At 37.5% G+C, this 20,043-nt stretch overlaps 1 protein-coding gene across 5 annotated transcripts in view; it reads right to left on the bottom strand.

The window, feature by feature from the left end:
• myo6a (myosin VIa) overlaps positions 1-20,043 on the bottom strand; it is an 82,032-nt gene that overhangs the window by 47,447 nt on the left and 14,542 nt on the right. For all 5 annotated transcript variants that reach the window (XM_067416734.1, XM_067416735.1, XM_067416736.1 and 2 more), the window contains exons 2-5: positions 8,889-9,012; positions 3,300-3,369; positions 3,097-3,170; positions 842-971 (exon numbers count right to left, since the gene is read on the bottom strand). In XM_067416734.1, the coding sequence (XP_067272835.1) occupies positions 842-971; positions 3,097-3,170; positions 3,300-3,369; positions 8,889-9,005 (391 nt within the window). In that variant the 5' untranslated portion in view covers positions 9,006-9,012. The remainder of the gene's footprint in view (positions 1-841; positions 972-3,096; positions 3,171-3,299; positions 3,370-8,888; positions 9,013-20,043) is intronic.

Raw genomic sequence — 20,043 nt, 5'->3', positions numbered from 1 at the left:
CGAACGGTTTCAGACACTGCGAGAACAAAAATGATGTTGCAATGTACATAATGAGAAAATCAAGTGTTTTTTGACCTTGATTGCATATAAACCTGATCTAGGAACCTTTAAAATAGCACAATAGTGTCACTTTAAAGGGTTAGTTCACCCAAAAATGAAATGTCTGTCATTAACTCCTCTCCCTAATGTCGCTCCACACCCGTAAGACCTCCGTTCATCTTCACACACAGTTTAAGATATTTTATATTTAGTCCGAGAGCGTATGCAAGTGTATGCACACTATACTGTCCATGTCCAGAAAGGGAATAAAAACATCATCACAGTAGTCCATATGAGACATCAGTGGGTTAATTAGAGTCTCTTGAAGCATCCAAAATACATTTGGGTCCAAAAATAACAAAAACTACGACTTTATTCAGCATTGTCTTCTCTTCCGGGTCTGTTTTCAGCTGCTGACGTGTTATCTGGTCCGTCCGAGCTTCTTTATAGTCTGAGGAGACGCACGCTGTAAACAAAACAACCTTCGCAAATATGTCTAGGGATTTCCCCACAGAGGAAGACTTGCATTTTTTTGCTTAGCTATATTTATTTGAACCTGAATACACTGCGCAAAAGATAAGACGTCAGCAGCGTCACATACATTCAATGGAGGAACAGAAAAGCTTTCGGACTAAATATAAAATATCTTAAACTGTGTGTGAAGATGAACGGAGGTCTTACGGGTGTGAAACGACATTAGGAGGAGGAGTTAATGACAGACATTTCATTTTTGGGTGAACTGACCCTTTAAAATCACTTCCTTTGCATGAAATGTATCATGTTTGCCCACAGTCACGCTCACCGATTGCATAGACGTGCGGTGGCAGAGTGCCCAGAGATCGGCCGCGGTACTGCTGAATGCTCTCTGCTGAATACAGCTTGGGAAGGTCACAATATGGATTCACAGCAATCAGGATGTTGGCAACAAACGTCTGGAAAACAAAGTAACATGGGCATCAAGAAAGGAACCAATGAATGCAGAGCGCAGACAACCTTTTTCAAATACTAATAATTCTAAGTCAAAATGAATTTTAGGAATTTCAGAAATCACGGAAGTGTGTGAACTGCGTTTTTAATGTGCACTACTTCATCATGGTTTTATTAATGTTTTTGAAAGAGGTGTTATTATTATTTGATCTAAATACAGAATAAATAACAGGAAAAATGTGAAATATTAAACCATTTAAAATATCAGTTTTCTTTTTCTTTCTTGCAATATATACATAAGACAGGGAACAACCAACTATGTAAGACACTTCCTTTGGGACACAAACAGAGTTTAAATTAGCAAAGAAAACCAGAAAGAAAGAAAAAAAAAAAGTCCCAAGGAGCAAGGGTTGAGACATAAAAGTTGACGAAAAACATTTAAAAAAAAAACAACCTAAAATAATAAATATTTTAACAAAGAGACACAGTGTTTCAGACTTTCGATTATGTTTCTTAAAGCATTTGAAACTCTGAAACATTTTAGCAAACTCAGAAAAATATTAAATTAGGGCTTACATGTTTTCCATTTACAAGTGTGGATATGATATTTACCCATCAATAAAACAAAATGTACAATATCAGAGGATGATCTCAGATCACACTTAAAGAAGAAGACATCTTTTAGGGTTATAGGAGGAATTGTCTCCATTCTTACTGACATCCAGCTAAAAATATCAAACCAAAAAATATCAGTTTTCTATTGTAATATATTTTAAAATGTAATTTATTCCTGTGATCAAAGCTGAATTCATCATCATTACTCCAGTCTTCAGTGTCACATGATCCTTCAGAAATCATTCTCATATGAGGATTTGCTGCTCATTATTTCTTAATATCATCACCGTAGAAAACTCTTCTAGCGTGCTCCTCCCCCTAGTGGGCGGTGTCAGGTTTCATATTACAACATTTATTTTAGGTACTTTAGAATAAAAACCCTTTGTAATCTTGAGAAAACACATTCCCGGACAGGTCTGAGTCTCAAGGTTTCATATTTGGTGTCTGTTTTGGATAGAAATGTATTCATTTTAATGGAATATGGGTTTCACCAGGTGGCAATTTTTGGTATGATGCCTAAACAAAATCTCATAGGAACTTCACTTTTATAAAGGAGTTAAAGTAAATATTGTAAGAGGCGTAGTTTATAGGAATGCTCCTAAAGGGACTCTTGAACAATTAGGTGTAATGTACCATACAGCCATTCGATTGATTCCCAATGCACCTTACAGAGTGAACTGTTGGACATCATTACACATAAGCTGGGAAATACACTGGTGTGTTATCATTTATAAAGTCCTGTTAGGTTTATTACCCAAATATCTTCAAGAGTTGCTACTACCTCGCATTAGTACATATACAACCAGGTCATCTCATCATATTCTTTTAACTATCCCAAAAAAGAAAACCGCTTATGGCCGTTCAGCTTTTTGTTTTGCTGCTCCTAATGACTGGAATTTACTACAAAAGTCTCTGAAATTGGAATCATATAATTCAATGTCCGCGTTCAAAAAACTACTAGGGAGTGTTTTTATTACAGCATGTAAGTGTATTAAATAATGTATATATGTGTACTGCAGAACATGTTTGAATGTCTCTCAGGAGATCTCAACCTCCCACCAGGCTGCTGATGAAAATAAGAACTTGCTCTTAAGTAACTTGCTTGGTTAAATAAAGGTTTAAAAAAACTTCAACTTCAAATTTGGAACACAACTTGGTTAGACATATGGCTTTGATTTGATAGTAATTTTAGAGTAAAAATACTTTGTGAAATATATATTTTATATAAAATACAAATACTTAGTACAGTACATTTGAGTTACAGTAAATGTAAACTTCCATAACTTTTTTACACTTTTCATTTTTTTTAAATTATCTGCTGAGTGTCTTCTTTAAAACATGACCAAACTTCGGTCTATATTCCAAAGCATTCTTGAATTACAGACATTTAAGTTTGGATGGCGCATTTTCACGTCTATTCCCCAAAAAGAGGGACGGCAGTAGAGGTGTTAAGAGTGCAGGGGAACTACAGAACATAAAGGATAGTGTCTACAATGCAACAAAGAATATACTTACATAAATCTTATCTTTACTGTAGCGCACACGGACATTATTTAGAAGCGTGGCTTCGTTCAAGTACATCAGCGAGCCTGTAACACACACACACACACACACACACACACACACACACAAACACACACACACACACCCATTAGTGAACACTGTAATTTTACCCAACACATGACTCATGTGTAGATCTCAAACACATTGACACTCACAGTTGTCCTCCACATGTTTGTTGACATCATCTTCAGCAGGGAAGACTTGATTGACAGAAGCTTGAAAGTTCTGGAACAGAGAAACAGCTTTATCATCACTAACCGTACGGCACACTAAACGCCTAAACTCTCACATGCACATACAGCTCTCTGCTTGCATTAAAGGTTAGAGAACAAAAAAACGTGAGTGGTATTTGGAATCATAAAACTACGGTGTTGCTAGGGAGTTGTGAGGGTTGAGAGGGTGTTGCTAGGAAGTTGTGGAGGGTTGACAGGGTGTTGCTATGGAGTTGTGTAGGGTTGAGAAGGTGTTGTTATGGAGTTGTGGAGGGTTGAGAGGGTGTTGCTAGGGTAGAGAGGGTGTTGCTATGGAGTTGTGTAGGGTTGAGAGGGTGTTGCTATGGAGTTGTGTAGGGTTGAGAGGGAGTTGTGTAGGGTTGACAGGGTGTTGCTATGGAGTTGTGTAGGGTTGACAGGGTGTTGTGTAGGGTTGAGAGGGTGTGGCTATGGAGTTGTGTAGGGTTGAGAGGGTGTTGCTATGGTTGAGAGGGTGTTGCTAGGGAGTTGTGTAGGGTTGAGAGGGTGTTGCCAGGGAGTTGTGGAGGGTTGACAGGGTGTTGCTATGGAGTTGTGGAGGGTTGAGAGGGTGTTGCCAGGGAGTTGTGGAGGGTTGACAGGGTGTTGCTAGGGAGTTGAGAGGGTTGAGAGGGTGTTGCTAGGGAGTTGTGGAGGGTTGAGAGGGTGTTGCTAGGGAGATGTATAGGGTTGAGAGGGTGTTGCTAGGGAGTTGTGGAGGGTTGACAGGGTGTTGCTAGGGAGTTGTGGAGGGTTGAGAGGGTGTTGCTAGGGAGTTGTGGAGAGTTGACAGGGTGTTGCTAGGGAGTTGTGTAGGGTTGACAGGGTGTTGCTAGGGAGTTGTGTAGGGTTGATAGGGTGTAGCTAGGGAGTTGTGTAGGGTTGACAGGGTGTTGCTAGGGAGTTGTGTAGGGTTGGCAGGGTGTTGCTAGGGAGTTGTGTAGGGAGTTGAGTTGTGTTGTAACAGGGTGTTGTTAGGCAACTCTAGATATGCAGTTGTGAAGATGTTGAGAGTGTTTATTAACATATTGATTTTGGGTGTTCAGAGTGTTTTTTTAGCATGTTGCTACCAATTGCTATGGGTTTCTTGCCTGTTTCTAAGGTGTTGCTAGCTGCATGTAAGACTATTCTGAATGACAGAGAAAAACAATAGCACATCTCTCTTCGACATGCTGCTCAATTTGAAGTGTTATTTATTTCTAAAAGCACAAATGGTGCAGGATTAGTTACATCATGCTGACGTTGTTCCAACTGTCCCAATCTTTCATTTATTTTCAATACACAAAATCAAGATATTGATGATTCAAAAAGTTCATAAAAGACATTGTAGAGGATATTATAAGTTTGCCACATAAACTAAGGTGACCAGATTTCTGAAATGGACATTTCCTAGTTCAATGGTCAAATATCATTGAAATCTCACTTGTTATTGTCTTTGAATTTAAAAAAGGGGGGGAACAAAACATTTTTGCATGTTTTGTTTTGTTTTTAGATTGTTGTGGGTTCCTAATACAATTATTATAATTAATAGTTATGATGTTTGTGAATCTCTGACCCTAACTGGTAAAAAAAAAAAAAAAGTTTATATAGTAAACATTGCAAATGGCAAACGGTTTAAAGTGGTTTTATAACAAAATTGACTTTACAAAACTATATTACAAAAATAACAAAATCAATATAAATGAAACTTTAACAAAAATATTTAACACTGGTACAAATGTACTAAAGATCACTAAAAGTGTTTATTTAAAAAAAATAAACACTTTTGGCATACCATAAAAATAACCTGTAGCCCATCTGAATTATACAACAATTATGCTATCCATCCCATAGTGAAAACCATGCAGCCTAGCAACACTTCATTAACAGTAGAAGTGAAATCTTATTGTGGTTATGAAATCTGGGCACTGTCTTACGACATAAAATCATGTAAAAATTTTAAAATGAGTTTCGGGTCAAAATGACCCGAGGGAAGGATGAGTAAAATCTGGATTATTTTTACTACCACTTTTTGAATTTTTTCAAAGGGTCAAAATTTCAGACTTTCAATGGAGGCATTTGTGTTACGGGTTTGGAACGACAAGAGGGTTTAGTAAATGATTTCAGAACTTGAATTTTTGAGTGAACTATCGCTTTAACACGTAGTGTCTGAAAGCAATATTGATGCTTGCCTTGGCAAACACAACTACAACCAATTAACTACAGTTCCCACTTTATGTATTCCACCTCCATGCTTCTGTTCTGATATCAGACAGTAGTGTGTTTTACACACACACACACACACACACACACACACACACACACACACACACACACACACACACACACACACACACACACACACACACACACACACACACACACACACACACACACACACACACACACACACACACACACACACACACACACAGTAGCGTGTGAACAGACTGCCCATTGTGCTTTCACAGCCCGGCGACATCACACTTCACACAAATCACATGGGCTAGATGTAATGCTGCACACAACACGCTGTCTTCTAGTTGTCAAACGTGACACACACACACACACACACAGAGTTATTGCTACTGTATTGTGTGTAAAGCTCCAGAGAGGGCCGGACTCCATATGGGCAACAGGATGCAGTTCTGAAAACAGAAGCATTCAGCCATAGATTTTAAAGGATTCTGCTGCTTCTGCAACGAATCTGTGCAAAAACATGATGAGAAATGGAAGTAGCTCATTATGAGATCATATTAGCAGTTCCTTTGAAACATTTGACTAAAAGTCAACCCTTTCAAATCAACAGATCTTTCCCTTTGGAATGTGGTTTTTAATGAGATTTTCACCGATGTGCCTTGCCAACCAGTAAGAGAGTGAGCAGTTTAATTTCCACCGAACTATAAGTCACGTCTGTCTGTGTTTTCTCTCGAACTGTGGTTTCTCTTCACCCTTACAGTCATTTAACGACCGCCTTGAAATGAAGTAAGTTTTGTAAAACAAATGTAATCATTACTGATTTTTCTTATGACATCATTTAGTTAAAAAGACACATTGTAGACCCTAATGCTCAAAATAATTAATTTGTTTTTATTTTGAATTCTTACACATGGTATTCTTATTCTTATGCATGTTTAAAGGTGCCCTAGAATGATTTGAAACAATACGTTAAATTGTTCTCTGATATCTACATAGAGGGTATGTGGCTTATTTAAGGGCAAAAATGGTCCAGATACAGTTTACAGGTCCATTTACAACCCTATAAATTGTCCCTAGGATGTAATGCTCTGTTTTTGCCTCATTTGGAAGGGTCATGAATATTAATGTTGAGCTCTGCTCTGATTGGCTGTTTCACTCCAATGCAGCTCAATGACAGCACATCTATACCATCTGTCATGGCAATGATTTTACAATGATAGCTTCTCAACTTTGAATCACAAACTGGGTAGCGCATAAATATGTTGTTTGTACAGTAACGTTACAGTTTGACAGTAGAGTTAATTATTTAAAAGTCGATTTATTTAGCCAAACAAAGTAATGTAGAAGCCACAAGAGTCAGTGTCATGTTCACTACTCATCCGCTGCAAAAAAATCATACTTCGAATCTCAAAAATGTATATTTATTTAACAAATTGACTAGAAGCCTTGTCAAATGACAATCGTTTCAACTTAGATGGTGGAAAAGGTGACGTTAGCTACAATGATCAACTGAGCGATCTGTTAGCAACTAAACAGTAGTAGTAAACGTAGTTAGTTTCTGAGTTATGTTTTAATGATGAAATACAGGCTAATTTAGATTTCAATCCGTCAAAAGGGATCGACATACGTATCTACTGATGTATTTTATGACAACACTGGCAGGAAATAATCATTTGACAAACTGTTATGTGAGCTACTTGGAGTTTCCAATTGTTATTTTAATAGCATCTTTTCATCTAGACAACACAGGGGATATTATCGTAATGTTATCTTACTAAGAAACTTTCAATTTAATCCGAAATGGGTTTGACTGTCAATAAGTGGATACAATCACTACTTACTGCTTGCAGGAATACGGTCCCTTTCTCCAGTATCAGACGCTGAGCGAATCCTGCTATATTGCCCCAGGTTAGAAAAACACTCCGTGGTGAAATGGGCCGAGCAAACGAACAACTTTGAATTAAATTGTTGCGGTAGCCGATTGTAAATCAACCATGACTGTTGACATTGTTTATCTGTGGGAAGGCTATGAAAAGTCCTCACGTCCCCTGCACAGCCTGGAACACGACATCTGTGATGATCTGCCGTTTTCGCTATCGTCGCGTGAGGCTTGTTTATCTGCTGAACTCCCGACGGCTGCGCACTGCACCGTTCCGCCTGAAAATGAACATGGGCTGACATGCAAATGTTGGGGGCGTACATATTAAGGATCTCAGCGATTGTGTCACAGTTGAAAATAGCCTGTTTTTCCGTAGTGATTTTCACAAACAAGATTTACATGTGAAGGAGGAGGCAATGATGTTCGAGACTCACTGTATGTGATGTCCATGTACCGAACTCTTGTTATTTAACTATGGCAAGGTTCATTCAATTTTTCATTCTAGGGCACCTTTAAAGCACTTTGAACTGCCATTTTGTATGAAATGTGCTATATAAATAAACTTTCCTTGCCTCGGTAAACTTAAGTTCAATCAAATTAACTTTTATGAGTATTTAGAACTCTTTCTTTTGAGTTCACAAAACTTATTTTGACTTATTTCAAGTAATCTGAATGGTTTCATTGTGTTTTTTTATGAACTAGTTACTTTTAATTTAGACAAACTTAAATTTAACAGAAACTGGGCTGGGATTTATATTTCCCAGCATGCTTTGTCATGGCACTCAAAAGGGAGAGTAAAAGCTAAAATTAAGCGTTACAATGTTTTTTTAATAAATGTTAAGTGGGAGATTTAGTAGAGTTTAATAATTTGATCTGCTAAGTTTAGAAGAGTTTGTATTATGTTGGTTTTTTGGAGGGTTACCATCATGTGACGAGAGGAGCATGAGCTTATTTTGAGAACAGATATACACTGATCAGGCATAACATTATGACCTAAAATTGTGTTGATCCCCCTTTTGCCACCAAAACAGCCCTGACCTGTTGAGGCATGGACTCCACTAGACCCCTGAAGGTGTGCTGTGGTATCTGGCACCAATATGTTAGCAGTAGATCCTTTAAGTCCTGTAAGTTGCGAGGTGGGACCTAAATGGATCGGACTTACTTGTTCAGCTCATCCCACGGATGCTCAATTGGATTGAGATCTGGGGAATTTGAAGGGGTTACAACCCATTCCTGAACTTTCTAGAGCTTTAAGAGTGTTTTATGCTCAGCTTTCATTTAAGGATGAAAGTGTGTACTTCCATTGGATAATGAATTGCATTTTCTGATACATAATAAATGCAAAAATGTATAAAGAGAGCTTGTGTAATTGGAAGCATGTGTGTTCATGTACTTGCACGCAGCATGTTTCGGCTTTAAACATGGCACTGTGTATTTCTGCAAAAGCTCGTCCTCACCTTCCCTTTCTGGTTGAGAGGTTCGATGGTCAGACTATCGGCACTGATGTCGATAATTCTGCCCAGTTGGAACCCATCCGTAGGGTGGGGCGCCCACACCGGCTTTCCATCATCCATTTCACCGCTGAGGAAGAAGAACCGAACGTGTTAGTTTCCCTCTGGTTAATTTACTACAGGGCTGTTGAATGCTTGAATCTGATTGGTTGACAAACGTTCAAAGGTGTGCCATTATTTTCAGGGAAATGCACGGCTAAAGTAGTTCCAGCAGGTCTTGACCACATTACAGCTCCATATCACTACACCAAATGATTTCAGTTATTTCAAAAGCTCCTTACAGAACACAACAGCAAAAGAACCAAAACCCACTGTGACACTGAACAAGCAAATAAATATAGTAAGCACTAGGATAAAAATGACAAATTATCTCCATGTTTTTGCCACAAAATAGCATTTTATTTAGGGATGCACCGAATTCAGGATTCGGCCGAATATTGGGCTTTTTGACTGGGTTCGGTTTCTGATTTTTTTCCACCGAACCGAACCCGCTTCCACTACGCGATACTGGTCGAACATGATGCCGCGGTTGATTATGGCAACGTGTTTACTAGGTGGACCGTTTGAATGCAGTAGGCTGTGAGAAAACGAAAATTGAACTCTTGAACAGAAAATGTGTTTGGCAGTACTTTCAGTCACAAGAAGGCAATTCAAGTCGAGCTATATGTTCAATTTGCAATGCCGATTTCTCTCGTGGTAGCATGAAACCCTAAACGATAGCCGCTGGATGTCCGGTTCGCGAACGAATCGTTCTTTTTAACCGGATCTTTTTAGTGATCCGGTTGACCAAGTTCACCAAATCGGACTGAATCGCTCTAAACGTTTCGCGTCTCAAATCAGCGGCGGCTCTCTCCTTGGAGGTTGATAAAGTAACTTTAAAAAAGGTTGATAGCATGTTAAATAATTTTGTTTGGAAAAATAAAACCCACTTTATTAGAAAATCAGTAATAATGAATCCATTGAAACAGGGGGGATTGGATTTTTTTGATTTTACTACCTTAAACAACACTTTTAAAATTAATTGGCTTAGAAATTTCCTTAATAATCCCTCTTCACTTTGGAACATTATCCCCAACTATATTTTCTCGAAAGTTGGCGGCCTGAATTTTCTTCTACTCTGTAACTACAATGTTACAAAGATCCCTATCAAACTTTCTAATTTCCATAAGCAGATGCTCTTGGCATGGTCCCTAATGTACAAACACAACTTTTCTCCACACAGATATTACCTATGGAACAATAAGGATATTCTCTACAAGAATAAATCACTTTTCTTTGACAACTGGTTCAAAAATGACCTTCTTTTAGTTGGACAGCTTTTTAACTCACAGGGCAGACTTTATAATTATTCAGATTTCTTACAGAAATATAACATTCCTATAACTGCTAATGAATATGCTGTTGTCTTCAATGCTATTCCCTCTGGAGTGTGTTTTCTTCTGCAAGGTTCTGCATTTCCATGGCCATGTACTTACTCTTTAAACGTAACTGACACAATGGTCGGAAATGTATGCTTTTCTGTAGAGCAACAAAAAAAGAATGATAAAATCAGAGCTCTCTTCCAGAGAGAGATAATAACAATTCCTTATATAATACCATACTGGAATAATATTGTAGAGAATTTACAGTGGGAGAAAGTATGGTCTTTGTCTCATAAGTATCTGCTTACTAATAAAGTAAAAGAAATAACATTTAAATTAATTCACAAATGTTACCCAACCAAAGTTAATCTCAGTAAATATAAGTCAGACATTGAAGTGGATTGCAGTTTCTGTCACTCTTCTGAGGAAGATGTCATTCACTTGTTTTGGAAATGTTCCCACACAGAGAAATTTTGGTCAGATTTGTTAATGTTTATTCAATCTTATTTTGTGAGTGACTTTTCTTTCTGTTTTAAAGACGTTTTCTTTGGTTTATTTGACTACTCAAAAGAGAACATAGGGAAATATTACATAATTAATTTGTGTTTCTTACTAGCTAAATTCCACATTCATAAACAAAAATTTTCTGGCTCTAAACCTCTCTTTTCTCTATTCAAAGATGATCTAGAGAAGTATATGGAAACTATCCAAAGCTCTGTTAATCCCAAAGCAATTAAAACTGTATCTCTATATTCAGCCTTCTTGTCCTCTTAAGGTGTAAGTTCTTTATGTTACCCTGGCAGCTTTTTTGTGTCTGTATCTTTGTCTTTTTTTTTGTCTTTTTCTTTTTTCCATGTCTATATGTAATGTGTTAATATTGTAATGTTTTATAATATTGAATTAAAAAAAAAAAAAAAAAAAAAAAAAAAGTCTCAAATCAGCGCTGATCCCACAAGTTACTATAGTTACTCACTTTCTGACATGAGTGACAGTCCCTCAGACTAGAAATAAACTAATATCTTGAAGTAAATGTTGTAACTCCAACCGTTCACTGAACTGAGACATGTTTTGCTGTGAGAGCCGGTGAGCTGAGTTACTGCATGCGTGATAGCGTCGCCTTGAACAGAACTGAACTCTCGGAGTGGGACGGCTGCTGTTTCTCTCGGAAAACTGATGCTGATAATACATGAGCACGGGTGAACCAAGGATTTGCGTTAGTTTATGTTATGTATATGTAAGTTTATTTAATCTGTGTAAAACATCAGTGTTTGCACGAAAGCGGCTGTATTGAGTACTTTTGCAAAACATGAATTAAAAAACGTATCCAAGGTGACGATGATTACAATAATCATTATTACTATACTAAGTTTTGATTACAAATACTTTAGATGAATGTGTTTGAATTCCGTTTTTTTTTTTACCGGTTCATTGAAACGAACTATCCGAAAGAATCATTTCGCGGAAAAGAACCGAACTTCCCATCCAAGAGAAAAAGAGTTGTGCATGAAGGAATCTACAGACAGCAATACGGCACAGTCATCCTGGCATAATGTTGCTTTTTTTTAAATTAAAATTAAATTAAAAATACACTGCTGTGGACGTTGTTTATGTCATTAATGTGTTTACTGTGATAATGGACTGAGGATGGGAGTTGGATTCGGTATTCGGTTTCGGATTCGGCAGAATCTTAACCAGTGGATTCGGTATTCGGCCGAACCTCAAAAATCTGGATTCGGTGCATCCCTAATTTGATTAGCAAATTAAAAGCTACATGAATTTCTCAGTGAGGTAATAGTGCTGTTCTTGAAGCAGATAAACTTAGAGTGGAGATGCTGTAAGTAGAGAACACTGTTAAGACACAGACTCAGGTAATTCACACACACTTAATCTCTCTCAGTCGCTCTAATAACTGGATTAGTCTGCCATCAATAGCTCAAACCGCCATCATTAGCTCTAATAGGATGAGATGCGCAAGAAATTAGTCCTGCACACAAGGGCATTTTAAGGACAAAAACCTGACAAATGTCTTGAAACACATTATCTGAACAGTGTTTTGAGTTTTGGTAACCATAGTATAAGTGGAATAATTGGCTTTGGTCCATTGAATTATTAGAAAATAATGCACACATGAGGTGTAACATTATCAGCATTATACCACCTGAGGTGTGGATTATTTTCTAATAATTCAACAGACCGTTGACAATTATTCCTTATACAGCTCTGGAAAAAATTGATTATTATGTTGAGTGGTCTCTTGCCTAATGCTTTATAAATTAGTAATTACTGTACATTCAAATACTAAATGACATTTAAACATATGCTCAGCAAAGTCTAGGCTAATTGCATTTGTAACCATTTATGTGTACAGTTCCTCTATCGGGTAAAATCAGATAAATGTAAGGCCAGCAGGGGATGGGGACACAATACCGTAACAAGCTTCATCCTTTGAGGAGTTTTAGACATTTCCTCAAGTGATTTATTGCATATTTGTATACATTCAAGGAATTTATTCACATATTTCAAATTTCTGAGAACTAGAAGACTAATGACTACTGAGGGAAAGATAAATGGAGCAAAACACAGAGAGGTGCTTTATCCAGATCATTTAACTCAGACACCAGAATGAACACAAATCTTTCTGAATGACACCAAGCCAAAGTACAGCCAGGACAACAATGGAGTGACTGGTGCAAATCTCCAAATGTCTGAAATACAACATATTTTAAAAACACACACTATATATTTTGCATTGGACAGATTTTGTTTTGGTCAGAGCTCCTCCACAGATATTTAAAATGTAAAAGTATATACTGGATGACATCAGGGTTTTTAGGAGTTTAAGAGGTTAAAGTTGTCAGGGTCTTTGGAGGAAAACTAGCCCCACAGCATTAAAGATCCACACAATACTTCACAATGGGGACGAGGAACTTTTCCACACGGCCATGTGTCTGTCTATGCTACATTCACCTGTTTTTTTTCTTCCAAAAAGCTTTATTTTGGTATCTAACACCAAGTCCCAATGAAAGTCAAGTCACCTTTATTTATATAGTGCTTTATACAACAGATTGTTTCAAAGCAGCTTTAAAGTGCTAACAGGAAAATGATGTTGTTCAGCTGACGTCAGTTCAGTGTTGATTCAGTTTCGGTGTAAAGTTCATCACAAGTAGCACTCTAGCATTAGACACACTGCTAGCAGAGAGCTTGATTATGTTGCATCTTGACTTTAAACATTTAGCTTTAAAACTAAAACACATGGACTAAAAGCCATAAAACTCTGATTTAGATTGAATGCAGTCTTTAATGATCTCACAGATTTTCCACCTTGTCAGTGTTAAATGACAGTATATTCCAGGTAAATAATCGCATGATTTTTTACAGTAGGACTTCTCTTGTATTTAACGGCACTCTATTGGACTGTATTTCTACAATGTGTGTGTGTGTGTGTGTGTGTGTGTGTGTGTGTGTGTGTGTGTGTGTGTGTGTGTGTGTGTGTGTGTGTGTGTGTGTACACTATGAAGGTACCCAGCATGCAGTGCGGCATTAATAGATTATGCTGTGAAGTTTCTTGATTCTTTTTTGGTAATGTTCAGAATTTATCTTTTTTAAATTATTAATTGTAGAGTATCCCCATTGTTGTGTTTTGCATATCAACTATTGATGTCTGCGCATCATTAGGTGATGGGAAAAAAGTGTGTGTTGCACGATGTCACACCTTTTAAAGATAAATCTCAGCAGTTCTTCATACACTAATGAATTTGAAATGAGATACTGGCAAATCGTCATGAAAATCTTCATGACGGACGGTATTCTTGAAATGCTAAGAATACAATCCGTCAATTAGCTTATTTTATATTCTAGCTTGTCCTTGTTTTAACAAACATTTTAATTTGTCACACTTCTGACTTGGTTAGATCAGAAATTTGAAAATGAATACACAAGGTCCAAGATCTGAGCTAATGTAACACTGATCTCCATCATGGTGACTTCAGGACAATTACAGCACTAAACAATATCATTTCTTACAGCGGCAAAGACGACTTTATCATGTGAACTCACAGGAAAACAAGAGTAAGTTACTGTGACGTCAGCATCATTCTGCTGTTGATTAACAGCAACTCATAAGAAAATTACCCAGCATGCATTGATTTAATTTCACTCAATTTCTGACTACAGTAATGTATTATAAAATAATACTCTTTAATCCTGTAAATTCTTGACAAGTGTAACTGATCTTCTACTAAGGATGTTTTACAGCCTGAAGTCAGCTGTCTTGCTTACTACACCTCGATAAGTAAAGGAAATCATTGCAGTTATTGCATTTGAGGAATGTCAATGTGACACTTGGGTCAGATTTATTTGGGTTAGGTGTGTCCTTCCTGACATGACGAGAATAAGGCATATTTACACAGTTTAAAAGTAAAGAAAGAAATTCTATGACTACAAATACTAGAAGGTCACCCTGGACTGGTTTATCACAGAGTATCAGCCCACAACCAGCTCAAAGAGATGAAGCCCAGTCATTCTATTACTGGTCTGGTAATCACTTATTTTGTTAGTTTACACTATATTGTAAATGCTTTTTCTTCAATCCTTAGTTGGACAAGAACTTCAAAGGTCAATCATTCTTGGGATGAACTGGATTTAAAGGGACAACTGGGATGGATGGGTGGGGTATCTTTCATACTGGTTAACATTTGTATTATACAGCCACAACATTTTTGTATGCTTACGATTCACTATGTGCTGTTGAAAATGCCACATTCAAGGGAAAAAATGAAAAGAGATGAAGCACTGACACCAGAAGTGTATTGTGCCTCTTGTGCAAGTCCCACATCACATCTCCCAAAACCAGTTTGGCAGTGAAACAGCCTCAGGGTCCAGGATTGGCATGTCAAAGCAAGATCACTACAAAGCCAACCGCCACATGTACCGGTGGACTTACAAGCTTCCCCGCATCACATCGTGTCACCGCCCTCATCGCCTATCAGACTCGCCTGGAGACGAACAACATCCACTTTCTGTTCATATTTTAAATGAAGAAATCCTGCTGTTACGGTGAATCCCACCGCCTTCAAGCTCACGATCAGAAGACTAAAAATAAGGCCAAAGTTCACAAAGTAACTTATTGTCACAGTTGTAAAATTTATTGAGTATAACTGGATCCACTGTACGCAAACTGAACCCATTATTTCTTCCTGGTCTCGTGTTGCGGTATAATCATTTCCATTTATGGGTCAGTGACATGTAAGAGTGTCCATAATAAAGATAAGGAAAAATCTGGTTTAACAATTTCTTACAATCATACTCTATGCATTAATGTTTATTTCATATGGTTTAGAAAAACCTTTGTATAAATTTTGCAATATAAAAGTTACAACAAAAGACTAAAATTACTCCTGACTGTTTGAGCCCTGCTGGAGCAGCTCAATATTTACTGTGCTATTAAAAGAAAGACTAAAATATAATAGAGCAATAATATTAATATTTTTGCCCATTCTTCTAGAAGCTCATTTGTGAGGTCAGGCACTGATGTTGGACGAGAAGGCCTGGCTCTCAGTCTCCGCTCTAATTCATCCCAAAGCTGTTCTATCGGGTTGAGCTCAGGACTCTGTGCAGGCCAGTCAAGTTCCTCCACACCAAACTCCTCATCCATGTCTTTATGGACCGACGCTTTGTGCACTGGAGCGCAGTCATGCTGGGACAGGAAGGGGCCGTCCCCAAACTGTTCCCACAAATTTGGGTGCATGAAATTGTCCAAAATGTCTTGGTATGCTGAAGCATTATGAGCCTTTCACTGGAACTAAAGGGCCAAGCCCAATCCCTGAAAAACAACCCCACCCCATAATCCCCCCTCCACCAAACTTTACCCTTCGCACAATGCAGTCAGGCAAGTCCCGTTCTCCTGGCAACCACCAAACCCAGACTCGTCCATGTGATTGTCAGACTGAAGCGTGATTGGTCGCTCAGAGAACACGCTCACTGCTCTAGAGTCCAGTGGCGGCTGCTTTACTCCACTGCATCCCACGCTTTGCATTGCTCTTGGTGATGTAAGGCTTGGATGAGCTGCTCGGCCATGGAAACCCATTCCATGAAGCTCTATACGCTGTTCTTGAGCTTATCTGAAGGCCACAGAAGTTTAGAGGTCTGGAGCAATTGACTGAAAGTTGGTGACTTCTGTGCACTGTGATTTTACGTGGCCTTGCCACGAGGGGTGTCCCAATACTTTCGGCAAAATAGTGTATAGTGTACATTATATATATAAATATATTATATATATATATATATATATATATATATATATATATATATATATATATATATATATATATATATACATATACATACATATACATATACATATACATATATATGTATACACACATACATACATACATACATACATACATACATACATACATATTTATACTTTTTTTTATTTTTATTTTTTTACAAAAACTAAATTGAGAGTCATGTCATTGATTTCAATATGAATAAACAACTAACTTGACAAATATGTAAAAATATGTTCAAGGTGTTCTTAAAGTGTAATTATTATCCATGCAAGTAATGAGTAACATTAGAACTGCATGCACTTACTATAGGGTTAGGGTTAGGAATAGGGTTTGGTTTAAGGTGTTGCATGTAATTATGCATAATTTATAGTTATTACATGTAATGTGTAGGAAGGCCACGTAAAAAAAAAAAAAAAAAAGTGTTACCCAAATGTGGAACACTGTTCAATGTAATTACCACTGCACAAATGTGTGGGTTTACTGTATTTATTTTCAGTTACAACCGAGCTCACAACACTAGAAAAGCCTACACCAAAGGCAATGAAGTTACCAACAATTATAACATGAAGTTTGCTGGTGTCTTTAAATAAGAGTAGACGTTCATTCATTCTGTTCATTCAAAAAGAAACTAAAGCACCAGATAGATCACTGGAGCAGAGTTTGCCTGCTATAAAACAGCAATAAAAACTGAGCATATCTTTAAATTGCTTGCATGTCTTCATGAACTATGAAATCGATTCAGCCGGTCAGTTCAGTGTGAGATTATTGAAGAACAAGGGTAATCTATATTTAATAAGAGCACAATATTAAAATTTTCCATATACTTTTTTTTGCACATTACTGTTAATAAAAGCTAATTTTACTAGGTAAGGTAATTCACGCTACCAAGCCGTAAATATTTTACCTAAACAAAATAAAGTTAAAACTTGTTTTGAACAATTTCTGTTATCTGCAGATTGATTTTAAGTAGGAGGAAGAAAAAAAAAAAAAAGAAAAAAAAGAAAAAAAAAATTCGATTTAAATGTTAAATCGAATTTTTTGTGAAAAATAAAAAGTAAAAATAAAATAGGGGATTTTTTTTGGCCATATCGCCCAGCCCTAGTTTCTGTCCATCAGCGATCTAAACAGTTGCTCTCCTGTCTAATAAAACACATCAGATATTAAAGCGGCTTTGGTGTTTCCATGGTTACTACAAAATAAAACCGGAGGGTAACGCGGGTATGATGTCATCGGTCCGTGTCCTGGTTAAAATCCCTTATTTCTCTGGATTTAAACATTCTTGAAGACATTTGTTAATATGCAAGTACACAAGTCAACAGAATATCTAACGCTGTTCTAGAGGTTTTTTGATATTTTAATTTTAAAAAATCTTACATATTGTGCCTTTAACGATTCAAATATTCACTAGTTTGTTTATTAAAGGTGCAGTGTGTGAATTTTAGTGGCATTTAGTGGTGAGGTTGTGAACCGCAGCTGCCCACCGCTCACCCCTCCATTTCGAAGCACATAGAGAAGCTACGGTGGCCCACACAGGACAAAGATGTTGTCTGAGACAGCAGAGAGTAGCTAGCGCTCTGCAGAGCAGTTTGTCCCTTTAGGGCTACTGTAGAAACATGGTGGCACAAAATGGCGACTTCACTGTAAGGGGACCCGCAGTTTGTGTAGATAGAAACAGTTCATTCTAAGATAATGAAAACATAACGGTTCATTATGTAAGGTCTTTAACTCCTCTGAAAACATATTATAATGCATTTATGTCAATACAGCCTCATAAATATTACACACTGCACCTTTAAATGTAATTCTGTTATTAAAGCACCCAGAAATTATGTGAAACTGATGTTTTACATGTTTATAAAGTGAATAAACTAATCAAGCCATCTTTAAAAATGATAAAAATCAATCGGTTGTATCACCAGCTCATGGTTCTTCGAGGACATACCTGAGTCTGAACGGTTTCCTTAAAGGGACAGTTCACTCAACAAAAAAAAAGTACTCTCCCTCAAGTTGTTCCAAACCTGTATCAATTTCTTTCTTCTACTGAACACAAAGGAAGAATATTTGTGTCCAAGCAGATCTTGGCCCTTATTCACTACCATAGTATTTTTTTCCCACCTACTATGGTAGTGAATGGGGGCCAAGATCTCCTTATATACAAACGTTCTTCCAAATATCTTCCTTTGTGTTCAGCAGAACAAACAGATTTTTAAAGGTTTGGAACAACTTGATGGAGAGTAAATGATGACAATTTTCTTTTTTGGGTGAACTATCCCTTTAATTCACTCAGAGGCTCGAGATCGGTGTAAAATTAACCGATTATCAATCCTGCCACTGACTCCAGTACTACTGCCATCAGATTTACAATAGGTTTTATATATCAGACTTTATGCTTTCAAGACATCAGAAACATACATTTTGGCCCCACTTGGCAAAAACTGGCGTCACAGGATAATACTCTCGGCTCATTTCAAGTCGGAGTGAGTGTCAGGGACGTCCGAAAGTGAGTTTTGATTGAGTTACAACGGCATTATACAGAAGACTGTGTTCAGCAATCCCTCCCTTCACTGCTAGATCAGCTTCTGTCCGTCTGGGAAGGCCTTCCTCTGGGATGTTTGATGCTTTAGGATGTTTTGCTCCCATTCAATTCATCTCAAAGCTGTTCAGCGAGTTCAAGTCCACACTCTTAGAAGAAACGGTTCTTTGGAGTTGACTCAAAATGCTAATTTTTAAAACCTTTTATGCTAAAAAGGTTCCATAATGACAAGAAAGAATCCCTTTGGCACTTAAAAAGGGTTCTATAATAAGGAACCTTTAGTGGTTCCAAATACGTAGCGCCGATTTAACCCTTTAAGGCTCTATATAGAACCTTTTCTTCTAAGAGTGTGGGGTTTGTGCAGGCCAGTCAGGCTTTTCCACAATAGACTCAGTAAAACACTGCAATACAGACCTTGCTTTGTGCACAGGATAATAGCTGGTATAGAAACGATTGCCAAAACTATTATTTGCAATTTGCTCTCTGAGAAATTACTGGAATAACTAAACATGTTCACAAAATTATAATATTACAATTGTGTTTGTGTTGCTTGGGAAATGGATTGTAATGGTGAGACTTTTGGTTTTTGAATCACTTGTAACATCAACATCTGAATTTAGATTTATCAACAAATATATCGGTTATCGGTATACAATTATAAAGAATTATCGGCACCGGCCAACATTCTTATATCAGTGCATCGCTGATTTTTGTAGGGCTTTTTAGGACCACACACACACACACACACACACACACACACACACACACACACACACACACACACACACACACACACACACACACACACACACACACACACACACACACACACACACACACACACACACACACACACACACACACACACACACACACACACACACACACACACACACACACACACACACACACAC

This window comes from Pseudorasbora parva, chromosome 15, assembly GCF_024679245.1.
Source record: "Pseudorasbora parva isolate DD20220531a chromosome 15, ASM2467924v1, whole genome shotgun sequence".
Lineage (NCBI taxonomy): Eukaryota > Metazoa > Chordata > Actinopteri > Cypriniformes > Gobionidae > Pseudorasbora > Pseudorasbora parva.
Note: the sequence above shows the minus strand (reverse complement) of the source record. Positions and strands in the feature narration are given on the sequence as shown.